The 23461-nt window shown below is 35.7% G+C and overlaps 1 protein-coding gene across 8 annotated transcripts in view; it reads right to left on the minus strand.

Annotated features, from left to right (window-relative positions):
• ANGPT1 (angiopoietin 1) overlaps positions 1-23461 on the minus strand; it is a 244476-nt gene that overhangs the window by 75602 nt on the left and 145413 nt on the right. For 7 of the 8 annotated variants that reach the window (XM_045050092.1, XM_045050094.1, XM_045050093.1 and 4 more), the window contains 2 exons: positions 15585-15706; positions 1832-2064 (listed from right to left, as the gene is read on the minus strand). In XM_045050092.1, coding sequence (XP_044906027.1) covers positions 1832-2064; positions 15585-15706 — 355 coding nt within the window. The remainder of the gene's footprint in view (positions 1-1831; positions 2065-15584; positions 15707-23461) is intronic. The other variant, XM_006943348.5, reaches the window with a different exon arrangement.

A 23461-nucleotide genomic window follows, 5' to 3' on the forward strand; every position in this document is an offset into this window, starting at 1 on the left:
GTGTATGTGATGGGTAGCATCTATTAGGATCATAATTGTTTAATAAATGTTTCTCGAACAGATGTTTGGTTGCCGGACGTTGCACCCAAACTCCAAACCCAGCCAGGAATTTTACTTTTGCAGTCACTCCCACCCATGCCTCTAAAAGTTTAATGACATATTTGTTAGACAAATACTCAGAAAAGAAGTGAAATTATGATAAGCAGGCAGACATATGAGCTCTGTGAGAATCACCAGGGCTTGATATTTCTAACATCATAGAAAAAAAAAAAGAAAGAAATACTCAACTCCATGTGCTTTAAGTCTCAGGATGATAAGAAAAATATGTTTTCAATGTTCCCCCTAATGTATTCAGTTCAATATGAGAATAGATATGTCTCATATTAATACTTAATTTCTAAATACTCATGAGCTCTATTAAAATTCTCTGGCAAAATCATACCATGCTTTCTTTCCAGTGGACTCTAATTCAAGGTTTTGGCAGGCGCTGACTGATTAGCAGGTTTTTTCCTTCCCAATCACATTTCTGAGTACACCCAAATGGAGCTCTGGGAACTTACTGTTTAAATATATTCCTTACAAAGTATAGGAAGGACTTGTTTAGACTATCTAAAGGAGATAGAATTCAAGGTAATGGAGTGTAATAGAGAAATGGGAAATGTCTTTAAAACAAGATCACTTCAGATGGAATTATCATCTATATTCGTATCTATACATGAAAGCATGGAATAGAGCTAATTTTTCATATAACTCAAGCCCACTGTTAAATTAAAGGAGTCTGTGTACTGCATATGCACACTGAACCACCATGTGAATGGTCACATAAGCCACAGTTTAGTGACAACCATAGCTTTCAGATGGAAGTGGTCTCTTTCACTCATCACTATTTACGATTCTTTGCATCTTCACTCAGAGAAAGGCTGATTAGCGAAGCACCACTACAGAAGATGACTTTAAGCTTCAAACTTTGAAGAGCCCTCCTGAGGCTAGGGAGAGGATCTTCGTGAAGTGGATGAGCACACCCAGAGGCATTCATTCAATAATCGTTGGGTGGGGCTGGGCAAATGGATAAATATTTTCTGAAGACACATAGGCCTAAATATTGTCAATGGTCAAATGGCTCCAGATATTCCAATCATATTAAAAATTTGTATTTCCAACACCTGAAACTAATATAACTATATATGTTAACTATACTGGAATTAAAAAAATTGCACTTCCATTGTCACAAAGACACCCCAGAATAAATATGCCTGGATGTTCTGGTTAGGTCTTCTCCACACAGGACTAAACATAAGTTATCTTAATAAAAGCCTTTAACAATAAAGATTCTTTCTCCTTCACAGTAGTTATTGGTAACTTTTATATCTCCTTTTCCCTGCAGGCAACTCCTCTTTCTCCCCCTCTACAAAAGAAATATTTAACATTAGCTTTAATATGGGAATCTTCCTGAAACTCTCCCCAGGACTCTGAATCAACCTTGAATATTGGCTAATTTCTGCCCTCTATATTTAAATGTCTACCACCATGACATCAAATATTTATCCACAACAGTATTTCAGATTTTATCTAAGAGCAAGCAAGAAAGAAAAAACCAGCACATTCTTTTAGTGAATATATTGTGAATTCACAAATTCGAGCTTATGAATACATTCTCTGAAGTTAAAAAATGAGAAAATTGTGAGTGCAAATTTCATGAAATGCTTCTGAGACTAATGTTCTTTTTACTGCTTTTATACAGCAATCAATACAACCAAGAAAGTTATATTGAATATTTACTTGCTCCATGTTAAATCAAGTATCTACTATGCCACACTGAAGAAATTCTTACCACCTTCTTTAGTGCAAAGGCTGACGAGGTTATGCACAGTATCCATCAGTTCCAGCTGCTGCTTCTGAAGGACACTATTATTGTTGGTGGCTCTGTTCAATTGTTTCTCCAGTTCCTGAATAATGTATGTTTGACGAGTAACCAAGACTTGAAGATTCTCTCTCTCTTCTTTTAAGGTGTCCAACTCTTCCTTGTGCTTTCCCTCCATTTCTAAGATTTTATGTTCTAATAAACTACAAGGAAATAAAGACACGACTATTTTAAAAACAGTATACAGAAATGTGATTCAACTAGTTCCTGAGTTTCTTTAAAGTCAGCAATTTTAGTTAGGTACGTCACAGTAGAAATATTTTATAAATGAAAGACTCAGACTATATATAAAATAAATATTTAATGCATATATTAAATTAGGACTTATATATATATAACATATCAAATGAAGAATTACTAGACCATTTGTTGTCAGAGTAACGTCAGTTTCTTAAATATAATTCATTTCCTAGGGTATATCTCATATCCAAGGTAGTGGACTTGAACCCAAACGATCAGAGTCTGTAAAAGTTACAGTTCAACATTCATTAAGAAAATAGGTCCAATGAGAAACTGATAGAATAGTTCAGGAAAAAATATGAACAAAATATAGAAACTATTTTTTAAAATTTACTGTCCATTCATCTAGGATTCTCAAAATATTAACAATGATTAAATTTCACAATAGTTCTGTTGGGGCTAGGTAACAGTATATTGATTCAGAAACCATAGGACCAGAAAGTAAGCTATGTAAAATCAAGTGAGTTAGATTTCTTGGGATTTTTGATGCCTGGTCCTGCATCATAACCGCAGCTTATTTTGTCTCTCAACTTAAGTTTCAGAATGAGGCCTAAAAGCACCACAAGTTCACAGATCACTGCATAAATGGTTCTGAAAAGGAAGACCACAGGCTGGTGGCATGGTTTTACAAAAAGACTTGGAATTTTGCTCAGGGTGATGTAATCTTCAACTGAGAAACCTCCTCTCACAACTCTTCAAAAGATACTCCCCTTGCATATTGCACATTAAAAATGATAGAAAATGCAGAAGCACTCTTGGATCCTAGCAACCAACTGTAAATAAAAAGTATTTACATTTTATAGAGTGTATAATATACTAAGATTCCTCAGAGGAAATCCTTATTCTTTCTCAGTTCCATAATCAGAAAGTCCAACTAGCCTTTCGTTTACAAGGTGTTATTCAAATGTAACATACCAGACTGGGCACTTATTTACCTTGGAGAAATGTAGCACTGAATCATTCCTATAAGTTTTCAAAAAGGGGACTCCAGGGAATGTTTTACATGTAATACTTAAAATCATAAAACAGAGCCTGTTAGAAGAGCCAAATTTTCCTACTTGATGTTCTAGGGGACAAGTTGGAATATCTGATTAGCCTGTACACAGATTAACAAGTGTGGAGAAAACTGCTCTTGGGCATTCTGGATCATTGCCAACAAACCTGTCTTCCAAGAAAATGTGCCTCAGAATATGACAGGCATGTTGCCTATTATATCAAGCCTGAAAAATACTGGGATGCTTCTATTCATATCACCCTACTAATTTACGACACCTTGGGTAGCATGTCCAGATTCACATGTGAAAATTTCCACTGAGACCCATTTGGGGTAGCTCTGTGACTTGTGCAAGATAAGAAAAGCCGTGTCTCTAGGCTCATTTTCAGTTTACTTTTTAATTATTTTTGTTTATTCTCCTAGGGGTAATGATCAGATACAAGATGCTCATAATATAAAATCAGTTAACTTACAAAAAAAATTGTCTTTTAAATTCACAAGGGTTATAGTATACTGCCAAGAAAACTGTTATAGTATACTGCCAAGAATTGGCTGTTAAAATGATAATAATGTAGGGGTGCTTGGGCAGTTCAGTCGGTTAAGTGTCCGACTTCAACTCAGGTCATGATCTCGCAGTCTGTGAGTTTGAGCCCTGTGTCGGGCTCTGTGCTGACAGCTTGGAGCATGGAGTCTGCTTCAGATTCTGTGTACACCCCCCTCAAAAATAAATAAACACTAAATTTAAAAAAGTAAAAGTTAAAATGATAATAATATAAAGATCAAAATTTGGATGATGTAGTCATATAATACTGGATAAAAATCTGAATTGCCATTTTGTTTCTAAAAACAGATGAGCATCGGCCTTTCATTTTTCCTAATCAGTAGGTAACATTCAGGTTTAGAAAATATCATGTTATAGTTATAACTTGTATTTATTACTTGTTAAATGCCAATAGTGTTCTCAGCACGATGTAAAACATAAAATGATGCCATTCCTACTCTAGGGATTTATTTTTAGAGAGAATACATCAACTAAAACAACAGCAGCTGTAAGAAACTTCCATGTCAGACATAATGTTATTTTGGGGGGGGAGTTTTACACCAATGTTTCAATGTTTGTCTACTTCTTTTGATGTGCTCCCTATTTAAGAGAATATATACTTAAAGATGGTTACTAACTGAAATGTCAGTAAAGGAATTTTGTTTGTTTATTTGTTTTGTTTTTCAGGATAATTCGGAAGGAGCTGAGAATTTAAAGTAGATCAAAGAATTCCTGTTGCCAAAGGAAACAACTCTGGGCACAGGTTTATGGAAGAAAAGGCCTGAATTTTCTGAGTAAAAAGAATATCCACTTAACACGTTGGAAAAAAAACAACATTAATTTTCACAATTCACTGAACAACCTTTACTGCACCATGACTACCAGGTATCAAAAGAAATCAACATAGCCTGTCATCTTAAAATAGATATTTATGCAAAGTATAGATGGAACTGCTCACAGAAGTAGGAACCCTGTTCTGCATCACAGACACCTCACAGGATTTGGAATGGAATATATGCAGGAAAAAATAATATGCATGAAACTACAGGCAAACTGGAAACATGTCACATTGCTTCAGTTCACCATCTCTTCCAGCCATTTTCTCATCTCATTTCTTCACTTGGAGTTCCTTTAGCAACTTTTACACTGTAGGAATTACTAATTTTATTAAGTATATCCTTTATGTTAATTATAACTTTTTAGACTTCTTCAGGCAAGACTGATCTCCTCTTGGCCCTTCCGTTTTCTCTGACACTGCTCATCCCTTACTTCCATCTTCTCTTCACGTTTGGCTTCCAAAAAAACCCTATTCTCTTTCCTTTGATACTTCTCATCCATTAGTTATCTACTTGGGAAGTCAGCCCCTTCTTCTCATCATTCCAAACTGGTTTGAATCCAAAACTTTCTTGCCAGAAAAATTCACATGCCATCTCTATTTATTAATCACATTCTTGTAATATACCATTATAACTGGGTAGCACTTTAAAACCCTCTCCTTTGATTCTTAAAGCAATATAGAGATTCAGACTTAGTAGATATTACAAGTCCCAGTTAGTATGAATCTAAATATCTTATCCAAAAATTGTGCTCTTGTGGTGTCAGAACCAAGATAAAAAGCCATGTCTTATAACTTGTCAGACTAGAAATGTGCCCACGACATCCCAGTGCTATGAACGCTAGCATGAGAGTCGCTCCACTTTGATTTGGTATAATCAAATATATCTAATATACCTACTTCTTCCACCCATTTATATTTTATCAGGAATCAAGGCATTACTTTAACATCTCCTTAGCTCCATCTGGTTATTCTGGGAGCTTGTCTTTCACAATATTTCAACCTACCAATCTTTTACATGCATAAAAACAAAGTTTCTTTGTCAAGCCAGTTTTTTTTTTTTAAATCTGAACTGAGATTTTCTTAAACACCACTCTGCCTTAACCGCTTTGCCATTAAATTTAATTTTATCCAGTTTTGTCCTGAAGACTTTTACTGGTTCTCTTACATTTTCCCTCTCCGTATCAGTTGGGAGAGGTCACTTCAGCTAGATATAGAGACCTCTATAAATGAAGGCTGATGTGAAGGACAACATTACAGCTCTAGTGTCTTAAAATTAAATAGCCAAAGTAGTTATAATTCTCCCTGATGATGGCCTGGGGCAATGAGTTTAGTTTACACACAAAGGCATAATCCGAAACGTGGATGCTGATTCTACACTCCAGAACACTGTGTTCTAGAGTGCATTCAGTATGTTTTTATCAGGTGTTCACTTGTTAAGAATCCCTCTGTCAAGTTTTGGGGAAGCCTAGATTAAATAAACAGTTTTTATCATGACACATGTTTTAGGATGCGTGTTCCACGAAACAACAATTTATGAAACTGTGTACCTAAATCTATACAAATAGAGCTAGAAATCTGAAGACAGAGTTTCTCACAGGATTTTCAGTACTTCCTGTTTCCCATCTTTCTAGAAGCACTTTGAGAAGACACATGCATAACATTTTGGCACTTAACTTCTAGTTTAAGGCAGAGGTGCACTTTAATGAAGAATAAAATAAACAAAATAATCTAGGTCTTGAACTTCAGTAAAAGGTTCTAATTGAGTATATACAAAACTTTATTTGAAGATTTTGGTTGACTTCTTTCCATTTCCACAGTCGGCCTCCTCCAACATGTCTTATTGGAAATATTTCAGATCATTGAACACATCTTGAAACTTTCACAGAAAAAGCTCTCCCTTTCAAATTGTTTCCCACAATAGAGTTCTTAACATAGCAGCCAATGAATTCACAGTGGTGACAGTTGCCTAAGCTCAATGTGTGTAAAGATAGTCCTAAAACAAGGAGGAAGATGTTGAAAATATAGAAACCTTCTCATTTTTATCTGTCTGAAACTGCTCACAGATGTTTCCATTTTTTAATTGTTTTTAATATGTAAGGTGTCAACATGTGTTGCAAATACGGGTTTTAAAGATCAATTTTTCCCCTTCCAAACAAGAGTACAGTGAGTACAGGTTAAATTTATACTTTAAATTTTTAACTTGAACACAGCACATTTTCTCTTAAAATATAAAGCCAAATGTTGCTGTAATTCAAATGTGGAGCAGAATCATAGATTACTACAAGTAAACATTGGCAAATATTTTTTTTTATTTGGGGTAAATAAAAATAAACTAAATATGTGTGGAAGTCAGAAAGCAAGATAAAAATACAAATGGATACACTGTAAAATATAAAAATGTAATACTTCTATAAAAAAATGCCCAATAAGTGACAAACCACAGAAACACATCTTTGCCACATATATGACAAAGTTTTAATATCCATTGAAGGGCTTGCATGAGTTAATCAAACAAAGATAAACAATGAAATAGAAAAAAGGGAAACATACATGAATACGCTAGTCATACAAGAAGAAATGCAAGTGGTCAATAAACATGAAAAGGTGTACAACCTAACTTTTCAAGTAGGCAAGATTAATAAAGTGGTTAGCAAGGCTTGGGAAATTAGAAAGCCCATGCACACTTGGGGAGAATATAAAATTTGGAGATAATTTGTCAATATGTATGAAAATTTTAAATAATCACGTAAAAATTCTAATAAATTTTAAATTATAGTGTATCTATACCTAGGAATGAGATATATATAACCATGTGTATATAGTTATATGTGTAATATATCCATGATAAATTTTTATAAAGTAGAAATAAACCCAGCATTTAAAAAGTAGTTACAATCTATACACATATGTATTCATCATTTCAGTACGTATTTATGCATGTGTGTGACTGGATATGAGTGTGTGTCTGTGTAAACACACAATAAATATTCACACATGTATATCCTAGTATATTCATAGAAAAAGTCTGGAAGAAAAAGTCCCCAACTTAATCTGTTACTGATGATTCTCTGCAGTAAGTGGTAATGGTGGAGAAGTATGGAATTAGAGAGGCTTGGCCTTTAATTGTATACTTTTGTATATAATTTAATGTTTGGATCAAGTCTGTGTTACTTTTTTATTAATCAGAGAGATGCGTTAAAAAGTCATGAGTCTAGAATGGTCTGGCAAGATGTTATCTAAAAATTTAAAACTTGGAGGGCACTTGGGTGGCTCAGTCAGCTAAGCATCTGACTTTGGCTCAGGTCATTATCTCACAGTTTGTGAGCTTGAGCCCCGTATTGGGCTCTGTGCTGACAGCTCAGAGCCTGGAGCCTGCTTCAGATTCTGTGTCTCCCTCTCTCTTTGCCCTTCCCCTGCTCATGGTCTGTATCTCTCAAAAAGTAAATAAACGTTTAAAAAAAGATATTTAAAACTTGGGCTGAATTAGCAAACGTCAAAATGTGGACTGATAACCTTGGGAGCCGTGCAGTGGGCTTTTGAGGATGCAGAGTAGCAGTGTAAACACCATCTCTATTTTATTTATGTTAAGGACTGTTAATGTATTTACAATATTTAATATAAACTAGGTGGTTTGTGTTTTCCATCAAAAATATTTTTTAGTTTTTGTTTTGTGTGTGTCTGTGTGTGTGTATGTGTGTGTACAGAGATAAATGACATTTGTTGGGATAGAACTACCGGGACATTTGCCAGTTCATCATTCATTCAACGTTCAAAAAGCACTTAATACTATATATACAATGTATAGAGAATTGTGCCTGGGAGTATGAAGACAAAGATAAATAAAATATAATCTCTGTGTTCCAGAAGGTCACAGCCCAATAGTAGAGAGACAGATAAACACACACACACACACACACACACACACACACATACAAGCACACATATACACACATATTACAGTGTGATGGGTTAAGCGAAATCATGGGGGAAAACAATGTACAGTGTTATCATATAAGTTGTGATGACTGAATATATCAGGTAGAGTCAGAGAAGGGTTCTTAGGGAAGTTAACATCTGCACTGAGTTTTGAAGGGTGAACGGGAGTTTGTGAGTTGAATAAAGAACTACAGAGCATTTCAGACAAATCAAAACATCAGATGAAATAACTTCAAGACTTACAGTGTGATACTAACAACTTGCACGATTAAACACTTGTTATGTGTGTCTGGCACTTCTCAGTGCTTTATATGCATTAACTCAATTAATCCTCACATCAATTCCATGTGCTATTATTATCATCATCCCAGTGTTAGAAATTAGGAAACCAAAGTACAATGAGTTTAAGTAACTTGCCCAAAGTCACAGAAATAGTATGTGGCAGAGTCGGTTATAATACAAAAATGGAAAAACAAAACCTAGGCAGTCTGGCCTCAGAGTTCATGTTTTCAGCCATCCGACCATACTTTCTAAAATATAAGATTTGAATAAGTAAGGCTACAAAATTAGGATAATAATGATCATGGACTGTGTTCAGTGCTAAAAAACTTGAACTCTCTTCAGTTAGTTACAGAGAATCAATATGGGATTAGGTAGATGCTATATAGAGATTAAAAAGTTGGGCTGAATTAGTGTTGGGGACCTAAAAAGAGTGAAAAATCATCTGACTTGCATTTTAGAAAGAAGACTTTGGCAGAGCTCTGTATGATCAATTTGAGAGACATAAGGCTTAAAGCACAGAGGTCACTGCAATGACCGAGACAAAAAATAATGGGAGTTGGACTTAAGACACAGTCAGTGGCAATAAAATGAACAAGATAGATGAAGAAAAAAATATTTAGGGGATGGGACTGAAAGCATCAACAGTCACCGTGAGTTGCGAGGAATCAGGGAAAGGAAAAATATAAGAATACCCTTGGATTTTCAGTTTGATTCTGAATTCTATTTCACTCTAAAATCCTAAAATTAATGAAATTGAAGTTTTTAAAAATGCTATATGCCATTAAATTCATTTTCTAAGTACATGAATAGACACCTCTCCAAGGAAGACATCCAGATGGCTGACACATGAAAAAATGCTCAACATCACTCATCGTCAGGGAAATACAAATCAAAACCACAATGAGATACCACCTCACACCTGTCAGAATGGCTAACATTAACAACTCAGGCAACAACAGATGTTGGTGAGGATGTGGAGAAAGAGGATCTCTTTTGCATTGTTGGTGGCAATGCAGGCTGGAGCAGCCACTCTGGAAAACAGTATGGAGGTTCCTCAAAAACTAAAAATAGAACCCAGCAATTGCACTACTAGGCATTTATCCAAGGGATACAGGTGTGCTGTTTCGAAGAGACACATGCACCCCCATGTTTATAGCAGCACTATCAACAATAGCCAAAGTATGGAAAGAGCCCAAATGTCCATTGATGGATGAATGAATAAAGAAGATGTGGTGTATATATACAATGGAGATTACTAGGCAATCAAAAAGAATGAAATTTTGCCATTTGCAACTACGTGGATGGAACTGGAGGGTATTATGCTAAGTGAAATTAGTCAGTCAGAGAAAGACAAAAATCATGTCACTTCACTCATATGAGGACTTTAAGAGACAAAGCAGATGAACATAAGGGAAGGGAAACAAAAATAATATAAAAACAGGGAGGGGACAAAACAAAAGAGATTCATAAATATGGAGAACAAACTGAGGGTTACTGGAGGGGTTGTGGGAGGAGGGATGGGCTAAATGGGTAAGGGGCATTAAGCAATCTACTCCTGAAATCATTTTTGCACTATATGCTAACTAATTTGGATGTAAATTAAAAAAAAAATAATAAAATAAAAAAAAAACAGGAGTGGAGGAAAAAAAATATTCCATTCAATCAATCTGTAGGTATTCCATTTACAAGGTACAGAACAGAGTAATATAAATTGAAATGCTTTTTATTGATCCCTACTATACACAACTAATATAATTCAGCCTAATCTAATGCTAGAAGTTAGCAGGATTTTACCTTAGTATTTTGTAAAGAACTTATCAAATGGAAGATGGCTTTAATTTAAAGACTGACTTAACTTTTCATTTCTTTAAGCATCTTCAGGATTAAAATCAATATTTTATTATGCCATGACAGTAATTTGTTTGTAAGATATAATTTAGTATCTTGAAAGTATACACATTTCAATCACTTAAAATTAGTTAACTTAGTAACTTCCCATAAATTCCAGCTAGAAGATAGATGAAGCTTGTCAAATCAGTTCAGTGAATTCCCAAGGTAAAATAAATACTTTATATTTCCTACTCCAGTATTAGCAGGAATAAATAATGATCTATACAGGAATAGGCCAAAAACAACTGGCTTACCCCTTTCTTTAAACTTATATCTGTTTGTATTAAGAGGATACTTGACAGCCACATCAATTAGTCTTGAGGCTGCATCATGTTGAAAAAATATTTTTATAATATTTAAGACAGGAAATCATTATAGACTTGAACCCTAATTTTGCCATAAACTAGCTGTTTGGTCATGGACAAGTAAACCTGACCTTTGTGAACTTCCCTTTCTATATAAAATAGAAATAATAATAGATACTCTGCAGAATTAGTTGGTGGATTAGCAGTAATGTAGGTAAAGCACCTGGCACAGATGTTCGCCTGATATTAGGTAGGTAGCAGATAGTTTTGATAAAATTATCTTGGAGTGTCCATCACATGTGTAGTTTCACGTCACTGGATGGGTGTTACCAGAAATTTCCCTAATATTCACTCTATATATTCAACACAAGTATCAGGAAAGCCCCAGTACTGCATATTTGTGTACATAAGATGCTCCTTTCCCTTCCTGTGTACCCTCCTGGTCAGGCAGAATAATTTCTTCTGGAATAATTTTTTGCCTGGCTCTGCTCCCACCTTGGAAAAAGTTGGGGTTAAGACAGAGATGGACAGGTGTCTTGAAACCCAATCAGTTTACCAAACTTTTAGATCAAAATATTCAGTTACATATTTGGTTCAGCTCTAAGGATTTGAACTATGATATCTTTCCCCATCCATCTCTCTTTTCTATGGTCTTGAGTTGACTTGACAGGAAATATACTAGAGGAATCTAATAAAAGTTGACAATTACATGTTCCACTTTGTGATCCAGCCCTCTATGTGCAAGGTAAACATTAATAATTTCTTGGGTTCTTGGTTGATAATTTCAATTACATGGGCCAATTACTCATCTCTTACTTCCAAATGCTCTTTCCTTGAGGTAAGGAACAAAACCATTGTAAGATTAGGATAGCATCCAACAAAAGAAAAAAAAATTCCTAAAGAAAGCAAACTGGAAGCTTTTTGGAGTCACCCCCTACTAGACTGTTAGGAAAACAAACAGTAGAGCAAATGTTGCTAATCCTATTCTTGCTTTGTGCCTTTGGCCATTTAGTGGATAAAGAAGTGAATCTAATGAGCCCCAAAATCCTTTTTCAACCCTACAAGTGATGCATTTAATTTGTCAGGATGTAAATCAGCAGGACCTCTCAGCATGATTGTGTAGTATAATCCTGTCCATAAAATATTCCTCCTTGTTCTGCCAAAGAAGTGGTGGACCCTCATAAGGGCCAGCTCACCGACTTGGCAGCTGAGGCCCCATCACACTCAAAGCTGGTAAGTCACACACCCAGACACAACCCCTGACATTCCATGGGGAGGAAGCAAAGCTTAATTTAGATAATCCCCTTTGCAAAGTGTATTAGCTGATCCAAACCAGACCTGGCCAACTAAAGGCATGTTGTTCCTACATTTCAGACATGCCTAAATGTAGAAATAGCTTTTTGCTACATTTGGAGGATTAAGATTTATTTAAGGAATAGGTAGGGATAATCAATAACCTTCTTTAAAAATATATAAACAGCTTCACGTATGACTTTGACCTTCAATTCACTTAAATGGTGTTGGGGGACGGGTAGTAATTCTTTGTTGCTCTAGAAAGTGCTGAGCAGAGTTCCTATAATTTCATTTCACATAGGGAAATAAACAATAACAATAAACACAACAGGGGAAGTATGCTGTACATCACAAAAGGATATTTTTTTAAATAAAGTAAAGCACATTTTACTTTAAGTGGTTCATAGAAGACTATACCTGGTTTAAGAACAAATATTCCACCAACCCTCCTCTAAACACATTTGACCCTTCAACACGAAGACACAGATTACTACAGAGATACAGCAATGTCAGGAGATAGGGCACACTGATAGAAAAATGCCCTCAGGAACCACAGGTGAAGTAATGCTATACTTGAGTGTCAAAGAGAGAGAGAGAGAGAGAGAGAGAGAGAGAGAGACAGAGAGAGACAGAGAGAGAGGAGTGCAGAGTAGGAGGAAAGGATGCATGTAAGTTTTTTCAGGCATGAGCACAGAGAAATTTCAAGTTAAAACCTAAATCCCTGAATTCATTGTGAAATAGTTATATTTCTGGAAAAAGGAATTGTTACAACTCTGAAAAAACCATCACTAGCAATAAATGTTGTGATTTGTAATATAAGAAGACCTGAATTTTCCTTAGAAATTAGAATTTAATAAGGGAAAAAAAATCCATCAGCAGAAGGCAGGTATGTGCTGGGGATAAGGAGCCTCCTCTGAGAGGCTGTGGCCAAGGACAAGCCTCTTTTACTTGGCCTGAAGCAGAGGTCTTTCAAGTGCTTGAACCTTGACTCAGCTTTACCAATGGAATAGAGAGAACAGCTTGTAAGCAGGTTCCCTTCAACAGACAATTTCATGGTGAGAATTCCATAGTAGGAAATGATACTACGTGCCATATCAAGAATTATGATGGAAAAACAAAAAAACCCAAAATGATTTGGAAATAAGATAGAAGGGATATATTTAAGAAAAAAGAAAAAGAAAGAAGAAAAGAAAAAGAAGAAGAAAAAGGAAAAGAAAGAATGAATATGAGAAGAAAAGAGGGAAAGAGAAAGAGGCAGAGCCACCTAGAGAGAGGGAGAGGGAGAGAGAGAGAGAGAGAGAGCTGAGTACAGTGACACTTAAGGGACAGCAGTTGTTTTTGTAGTTAAGAGTGAGACCTTTTAGTCTTCCCGGGTTTTTTTATGGTATCCTGACAGCTCAAGTGTCAGATGCGGACCAAGAGATAATACACATATCAGCAGGGGAAGAACTGAAGAATGTAGATTCATACTGACAACTTTTTAAAAGATAAATCATATATGGTAACATACTTAGTGAGAGACTGAAAGCACCCTAGGTTAAACCTTAAAACGAAATACCATGCAATTATTAAGAATGATATTAGATGAATATTTATTCATGAGAAAAGATATCTGTTTCCAAAGAAAGCAGGCTGAAAAACAGTGTGTATAGCATGACACAGCTTTCCACAAAAAATATATGTTTTTATATAACACATAGCAACATATGCAGCTTTCTCAATGTGTCAGGATTGTGGTTTTTCATTTTATTTTGTGTACTTTCTCCTTTTTCTACATTAAGGGTCTGTTATTTACGTAATTATAAAAACAACTGAAAAATAAGGTAAAAACTTCATTTTACTTATCCATTCCTAGACAAAGCTTTCACAGTAGCATATTGAAATACATGACTATAAGGGGGTTCACTTTTAGCAACCAAGTTAAAGCATGGTGGGACCCTAAAACCGAGGGATGATTGAAGTAAAATATACCTGCTACATGTATATGTCTGGTTACTGTGAAACAGCAGGAGAATAAATGGTACTTTTCAGCAGGATTTTCAATTCCAAAACATTTCATTATGCAACCAGTTCAGGGTCAAGTCCTGTCAAGTTTATTTATAGTTATACAGTTTACCCCGTGACACAGTACAAAGATAAATAAATGTAAAACTTAGAAATACAAGTCATAGAGTATGCATGACCCCTTTCAGACTCTAAATCAACAGCCAGGTTTATCTTCTTCATGTATAAGTTCCACTGTAATTGTTGTCAGTAAGGGCTACTTTTAGTGTATAGTTAGGGAATCTTTCAAGGCTGCAGATAGTGGTATTGAAAGACCATGTGCTACAGTGGAAAGAGTAGGGCTAGGAAGAAAGAAACCTGAATTACATTCCCAGCTGTGTCACCAGCAAGCTGTGTAACCTTGGACAAATCACTCACTTCTACTAAGTCTATCCTCTCATCTGTAAAGTAAGAGAACCAGCAATCCTCGTAGGTAACTTCCTGGTGAGAAACATGATGGAAACTCTAGTTCTAATGACACAAGGTATTGAACTAGTTTCTAGCAACACAATGGTTTTAAACCCAATATAATGGACAAAAACTGAAACGTCTTCAAGCCATCCAAATATCCAGAAGCCACTTAACAAGCAATGCATTTGTCCTACAGAGGTCATTGCTTTGATTGAATTATCCATCATGAATGCCAATAACTTCAAAATGATATAGTCTATATGCCATCCCACCTCTGGGGTGATCTTTAAGTCCCATTTCACTTACCTGAGATGATTCGCAGTTTATAAAACACATCTATAAAACTAAATAAATTATTATATCCAGGGTAAATAACTTTAAATGGGGAAAAGGCCGGGGGGTGGGGGTGGGGGTGAGTGGTGAGCAACTCTTAAATTAGCTTTACATGTAAATAATTTTCTGGGAAAAATAAAATCTGCTTCTCTCTAGTGCAAGATCTCTGAATTCAACAATCTTGTAGTTTTGTGAAAGTTTAAGGGCAGATAGAGTGACAATTCAAGTTACAGAGTTTCAGAGACTACTTTTTTCCTCTATTGCTACAGATTTCATCCTGCTGAAAACTGTCACTATTTTGTGTCACTGAATTCAATCATAGAATCAATTTTTGTGGATATGGTAGAATTTGCACAACTAAACATTAGATAAATTAGTGCTAAAAGTTATAAAAAGCAAATGTTTCAAGAGTGTAAGCAACAGTATTATTCTTCTTATATTGCCTCTATACTTCCATTTTTGCAAACCACTACAATCTTTTTTTTTTAAGTGTTGACAGAAAGGTGAAGGATAAAAATAAGTACACCTGTAAATATTTGGAATACAACAATCCTCACCTGTTTTTCTCATGAATCTTTAAGATTTCATTTGTCTGTTGAAGAAGCTGCTTCTCTAGCTTGTATGTTGATAATGAATTCTCTAGCAGTTGTATTTCAAGCCGAGAAGTTTGATTTAGTACCTCAAGATAAAAGATAAAAGATAAAAACATTTCAAACTTCAATCACAAAGACTGAAAAGAAGTTTTAGTTTTTCATTTAGCTGTGTTTCCTTTTAAAATGATACTTCTTCCATAATAATTAATTAAATGGTCTACATTCTACTAATTAATGTTTTACAATGTGTCCTAATCATTGTATTCATTCGAGACTGAGGTTGCAGTTGAATGAGAAAATTGAATTGTTAAATCTATGTTCATATATAAATGTTCATGTCCTGAATCCCTAGGATATTATTCTATTGTGCTGCTTGCCTCCAATATTTATATGATGAGAATTATTATAAAGTCTTAGATATTGTATACAACAGTTAATAGCTAATAGGCAAGTAAAATTTGCCTGCTTCGATCCCTTACCTTAAAAAAATTAATTATAAATGTGTAAACAGCTCTTGACATAGTTTAGACAGATTAATGACTACAAAGTTATTGAATAACTATCATATTAGGTCATAAAAGCCCTTCCAGATATCATGTCATTTTATGCACATGGGCACATAACACACTAAGGAAGAATTGCCACCATCACTTTATAAATGAGGAAATTAAGGTTCAGAGAGAGGCCAAAACTGACGCAGGAACCAAGGGAAGGACTGGGTTCTGAACCCAGATAGTGTGACTCTAATTTTAATGTTCTACACAGAACACTAAGAGGTTTAGTTAAACCATCTTGGGTCTTCATCTGAGCAAATGAAGGGACCAGGAACCCAGATTGCACTGAAGACAGACTGTAGTATTCTTTTCAACTGCACTACACTGGGTACTCTAGAAAATATAAATGTTCAACTTATCTTGAATCATCAAGACTCATGTTGCTAGTCAAGCTTTAATATAACATGAGTCTGTGAGTCATAAGCCCAAAGGCTTTGGGTTCATTCTGCAAAAAAAACACATCACACACTTCAATCCTATAAGATGCCTTCAAACTGTGCCACTGTCTTTATTCCTCCCTATCTCTGTTGTGTCCACCCCTTCTACCTGAGTCTTCTCTAACGGTGGTAAACAAAGCAAGGAAAAAAAAAGTATAATTAGCTTAAAAGCTTCCTATGTCATTTGAAAATTTAAAACCATCACACTTTTCTTACTGGGTGGCTCAGTTGGGTAAGCACCCAGGTCTTGGTTTCGGCTCAGGTTATGATCTCACAGTTTGTGGAGGTTTGTGGGTTCAAGTACCATGTCGGGCTCTGCACTAACAGCATGGAGACTGCTTGAGATTCTCTCTTTCCCTCTCTCTCTCTCCCCCTCACCAACTTGTGCTCTCTCTCTCTCTGTCTCTCAGAATTAAAAAAAAAAAAACACCTTAAAAAAAAAAGAATTACTTTTTGAAAGGGACCTGGAAATCCTTCTGGAGGATCAATATCAATCTATAGGTCCTCCTCTAAAATTGACACTATTAGAGCTTTCCTCCTTTTCTGTAGCAGGTCTAAACCTGGGATTACATCAGATGCACATAACCTTTTCAAAATATACTGATACGACCAGGGTTAGACTTGGGCTATGAGAGGTTGTGGGGGAAGGGGATGGATTTGCAAGAGAGGAGGACAAGAACTAGGGAGAGATGAGAGAGGCAATTTTCTCAGCTGTAAAATTTAAGCAGATGTCAAGAAATTCAGTAATCAAGATAATATTTTAATGCAACATTTTGAAAGATCAAAATTAGTGCAAAAATATCCATGCTGAACATAGTATAATTTTAAAATAAAGACAGGATCTGCCTCTGCACATGTGTTATTTCATTTTGGATGACTTGATCCCACTCTCCTCACCTAGGTCTCAGTCCCATGGTGGGGGAGGGGTGACGTGTTGGATGGTGAAGGAGTGGGCAAGAAAATAGCAAGATGGGGCATTTGTGCTTTAAAAAAGTTCGAAGTTTCAGGGCACCTTGGTGGCTCAGTCGATCGAGCAACCAACTTTGGCTCAGGTCATGTTCTCGACGTTCATGAGTCCGAGCCTAGTTGGGCTCGCTGCTGTCAGCATGAAGCTCACTTTGGATCCTCTGTCCCCTCCTCTCTCTGCACCTCCTCCACTTGCGCTCTCTCTCTCTCTCTCTCAAAAATAAATAAGCAACAAGAAGTTTGAAGTTTCTATGGTTCATTCATAAAATTGTCATAAATATAGATCTGAAAGCCAATCTAAAAGTTACTACTATTAATCAATACTTATGGAGTGTTTTAGAGTTAAAAAAAAAAATATTTTCCTCTACTGAGTCACTTCATTTGAGGAAAAACAGGAGCAAGAGGAACTGGGATTTGAGGACAGAGTTCAAAGCAGCCCAGAGGAGAGAATGGTAGAGAATGTAAGGATTGGGGATACACACAATTTAATTTTGAACTGGTAAACATATTTTTTCTATGCAAGTTTTTTGTTTATTAACTAGAATTAATATATAATATATATTATTATACATATAATTATATAAAATACTATATATAGTATAGTAATAATACTATAATACTATGTATATAGTATTATATTAATACTATATTATATATAGTATAGTAATAATTATATAATTTATATATAATTTATATAGTATAGTAATACTATACTATATATTATTATACTATACTAATTATTAGACACAGTATAGTATTATTATAATATATTATATAATATATTATATGATATATTATATAATATATTATATAATTATATATTATAATATATAGTATATAATATATAACAATATGTTATATATTATTATATACAGTATAGTATTATTACTATAATATATTATATATTATAATATATATATATTGAGAGAACACTGAGAAGAGAATTGAGCTATCTATAATTAAAAATGAAGCTGTCTAGGGGAGCCTGGGTGGCGCAGTCGGTTGAGCGTCCGACTTCAGCCAGGTCACGATCTCCCAGTCCGGGAGTTCGAGCCCCGCGTCAGGGTCTGGGCTGATGGCTCAGAGCCTGGAGCCTGTTTCCAATTCTGTGTCTCCCTCTCTCTCTGCCCCTCCCCCGTTCATGCTCTGTCTCTCTCTGTCCCAAAAATAAATTAAAAAAAAAAAATGAAGCTGTCTATATGTAAGTCTGGAGACTATAACAGTTCCTAATTTTTCTCCACTTTGTCCTACCTCCAGTCAGTTTGCTACATAACACCAGAATGATCTTTTTAAAAACGTAAGTCACCTTATGTCATCACCAATGTTAAATCTGTTAATTGCTTCTCTTTGCAATGTGAATAAATTCCAAAGTTCTTAGCCTGGCCCACATGGTCCTATGTGATCAGAACACTACTTACTTCTCAGATCTCATCCTGCCATTCCCTTTCTTGTTTTATTATGCTCTAACCACATTGTCCTTCTTCTTGCCACCCCAACATGCCAAATTCATTGCTACCTCAGGGCCTTTGCATTTGCAGTTGCCCACCATATCCCAGATGCATGGCTGATTTCTTATCAATCAATTCTTCCTTATGGAGGCCCTTCCTGGCAACTGTTTGAAATATAACTCCCCATCATCCTCTATCAAGTCACCCTTGTTTTATTGGCTTTATAAAATCATCACTATTGGAAATTATCTTCTGTTCGCTCATTTGCTGTTTCTCTACCCCCAGGAGGATGTCAGTTACACAGAGACAGGACTACTCCATCTGGAGCCCTCCAAACTGCCAGTGCCCAGCATGGGTGGCATACTGGCACAGTCAGAGCTATTTGTTGGATGATATACTAGACAATGGACAGTGAGTTATTTTTCAAGTTGGGTCATTGTCAGGGAGAGGGTAGCAGGCCATGTGAATGTTAAGTGGGCCTTCAATGATAACAATCTAAAATCTAAATCTAAAGAAGCATCTGAATATAAGAGAAGGAGAGAGACAGATCTCAAATCTCACTTAGTCCAGGCTAGGTGTCAGGTCATCTCAGGTCACTCCTGAGAACAAATGCCAATCCCTTCTCTTATTTTCCCATCACTTTGACCAAATAACCACTTTATTTCAATTCTCTCCACTGATGTATTAACACAGGCCTACAGTTCAAAAACGAGCTACCATGAGAATTGTACAAGAAACTATGATAAATTGGCTACTTTCTTGCCATGTGTCTGTGAAACTTGCTGCTTAGCAATAATCTAAGTGTTCCATTAAAATGACTAAGACATTTCATTTTGTTTAGCCTAAACATATTCCATTGTACATCTAGAAAGAAAGAAAGAAAGAAAGAAAGAAAGAAAGAAAGAAAGGAAGAAAGGAAGGAAGGAAGGAAGGAAGGAAGGAAGGAAGGAAGGAAGGAAGGAAGGAAGGAAGGAGGGAGGGAGGGGTATCTTCCTTATGTAAGACATAAGACTTGAAACTGAGAAGTTATGAACTCTAAAATGTTAGTTCTTTCATTGAAAAATAAAAATTTTTAAATAAAAATTACTAGTTTTGCAACCAAAGTGAGTTAGAGAATTTCAGCCAGCTTCCCTTTAATACTTTTAAGAGTGCCTCTGATCTTGCTTAAAAGGAAAATCTCCCACAAAAGAACATTTCCTTCTTAGCATGTTAGCTTTGAAATCAGCTTTGTTTGTAGTTTATACTTCTTTTTACTTTAATTTTGTTTTTCAAATGAAAAATGTAACACAAAATATGATGTCTTGATAATTAGATTTTTACAATGGAATAAAGGCTGCTATGTGTTCAAGGAATCAGAAGATCACCATTTTAAAACTTGGTGAAAGAATTTATTTGGTCAATAGTGGGCAGTGTGACAAAGTACCCCCTCCAGGTTATCTGCTACTTTCCAAAGGGAAAGTAGACAACTAAGATGGCGAGACATGGATGCGTCTACCCTGAGTTAAAATAGCATCACTGAGAGTGCGGCAAGCTGGCATTTGTGCTTCCAGATAATAGGGAGTGGTGAGTAATTCTACAAAGAACTCCCACCACAGTGTTCAACTCAATCTGATTGAGCCTTTAGACTTAGCTTCCAGTTTAAAGGAACCGTGTAGAATGAATAAGTTAAAATGCATCACAAAGAAATACTCAGAGAAGTTCAGAATATGGGACACTCTACAAAAACAATGGGCCCGGTGTGTTAAAAACCTGAAGAAAAAAAAAATCGAAAGAGTGCTCCAAATTAAAAGGGACTATATTACATCTTAAAAAAAAATAAAACACCTATGAAAATTTTTGTAGAACAATCGAGGAAATTTGAAGGTGAAAATTAGCTAATCTTAGAGAGTTACTGTTACTCTTAGTCATGATAATGTTACTGAATTAATACTATCTAATTGTTATCTGTAATATTTTATATTTTATTTATATTATATATAAATAGCACAAGGAAAATCTCATTGAGTTATGGAGTTTAGTACAGACAGTGCATATATTACAGAGCTAATGCACAGAGGAGTCGGAATGGAACCCAGGTAGTTTGTCTCCGGAGTCTGACTTCTTTCCTACAGGCTCATGTAGCTGTACACAAGCAGCTTCACTCTGGCTAAGAAAGGTACCTTCCCTCAGTCAATAGACTCGTGGCTATTGAAATTGTTTCTTTCAAATCACCATGACATCGACATCTTCTGCTTGTCATGGCTAATGATATCTGATTTCTCTCCTCTCCCCACTCCAACACTAAACTAGCACTATGAAGCAGGAAAGTGGCCAAATTTCTCATGCTTCTTAGAGTATACAGAAAATGCTGTCATCCAATGTTCTTAGTTGGTCAGAGTAACTTTGCGGTAGAGTGCTTCTATTCAAAGTCCTATTCTGACCCATCAGCTATTTATGGGTATAAAGAACAATCAACATATAATCTTTAGGGCACTACCTTTGATTTTAGGAGCACTGGGCCGAAATCTACAGAAATTAAGGGACTATTATTAGTTAATATAATCATTTGACAAGCATTTATTGAGAACCTACTGTGTACCAAGTGATGTTATAAAAAGAGCAGTGAATAAGACAGAGAAAATCCTTGCTCTCTAGAAATTTGTATCCTAGTACAAGGGGTAGCCAGCTTTTTCTATAAAGGGACATATAATAAATATATTGGTGGGCTATATGGTTTCTGGTACAACTACTCAACTCAAATTTATTGGGAAAGCATCCATACACAACATATACATGAATGAGTGTAGCTGTATTCAATAAAAACTTTATTTATAAAAGGAGCTGGCAATTCAAATTTGACCTGTGGGTCATAGTTCACTGAGACCTCTTCAAATGGGTTATCAAATACTTTTTCCAGACCTTGTGAGAAAGTTAACTACCAGGGTATTTTTCTTGGATGACCCATTAGCAAATTCATTTTACTGCCATTTTAACTAGGCCAAGGTTAAATATTTCTTCAACTATCTCTCTTCAAGTTGAAGAGATCCAGTGGCCCAACTTTGAGAGCTGCCTTCTCAAACCTATTTCTGTCTAGAGACTGATGCTCATTGACTAATCTGTTCCTGAACTGGCTTAAACTTGCAATTGTACAACTGAAGTCCAAACAACAGGTGTATGACCTCTGACAAGCAGATGACAAAATGAGATTACACATATAAGAAATTTATTAGGGGGAATGCCTGTAAAGGAAAGTTGGGAAGAAGACAGAGGTGTCTAGGAGCACCTTCTGACTAGGATGCAGGTCTAATCACAGTGAAGAAGAAAGGGAAGGAAAGAAGATTGAGTGGAAATCTTGGCCTCCAGGGAAGCTGTGAGAAAGTTCAGCAAGGCTGAGGGAGAGCCCTTAGCCAAAGTCATGTGTCAGTGGAGTCCAACATCTCCCAGGGGCAGGTCTGACTAAGTATTGCTACTACAACGTGTCACTGGGAATTGTGCCTTCTGCATCAACATAGTGATGGATTTCAGAGTACAGCAGCTGGGATCATTGGTCAATGAAACCCCCACAATAGGAGACTGGAAAGATGCATTTTTATGGCAATAAGAAATGGCTTCATAGCTAACTTATTTGATGGAAAGTTAAGGAAGAAATGGCTTAGACAAGTTTTGCCACATTAACTCAATTAAGCTACCTGAGGATAAGGATTGCTTTACTTATTGTATTCTATACAGTACCTATTAAAACCTCTTGCATTAAGAAGACACTCAAAATATACCTTTTAAAATTTGGTTAAATTCCATTCCTAAGACTATGGTTCCTATATAAATAATTGGAAATTAGAGGAAACATAGGCTAAGTGTCTAAGGAACTGCCCTATAGTTAGTTACACAGCAGCAAATGGCAAGGATAACACTGGATTCTAGGATCACATGAGACAATGTGCAGGCACATGGCAAAATGGCAATAATTGGTGGTGCCATCAGCAGCAGCAGAACAGCAGCAGCAGCAGTATCCTTATCATTTATAGAAAACTTTCAGCTGCTACTATTAGGTTCACATTACTTTCGTCTTTTCTGATTTCCATCTTATCCTCTGCTTGGGCCCATTTAGTTTCTACAACCTTAAAGAGAGAAAGGAACCTTGAGAGAGGCAGAATAGACACAAAGGGAGCCAGTAAGGCATGTAGACTGTGATGCCAGATTTCCTGGGGTAAAATTTTTGCTCTAACATTTACCACTAGTTGTTTCACTCAGGACAAGTTGCTTCACCTCTCTGGATTTCAGTTCCCACATCTTTACTATATTTTTTTCTAATTTTTAAATTTTATTTAAATTTATTTAAATTCTATTTTATTTAAATTTAATTTTTAAATTTAGTTTACATATATTGTAATAATGATTTCAGGAATACAGTTTAGTGATTCATCACTTACATATAAGGGATGATGGTGGTACCTACC

This window comes from Felis catus, chromosome F2, assembly GCF_018350175.1.
Source record: "Felis catus isolate Fca126 chromosome F2, F.catus_Fca126_mat1.0, whole genome shotgun sequence".
NCBI lineage: Eukaryota > Metazoa > Chordata > Mammalia > Carnivora > Felidae > Felis > Felis catus.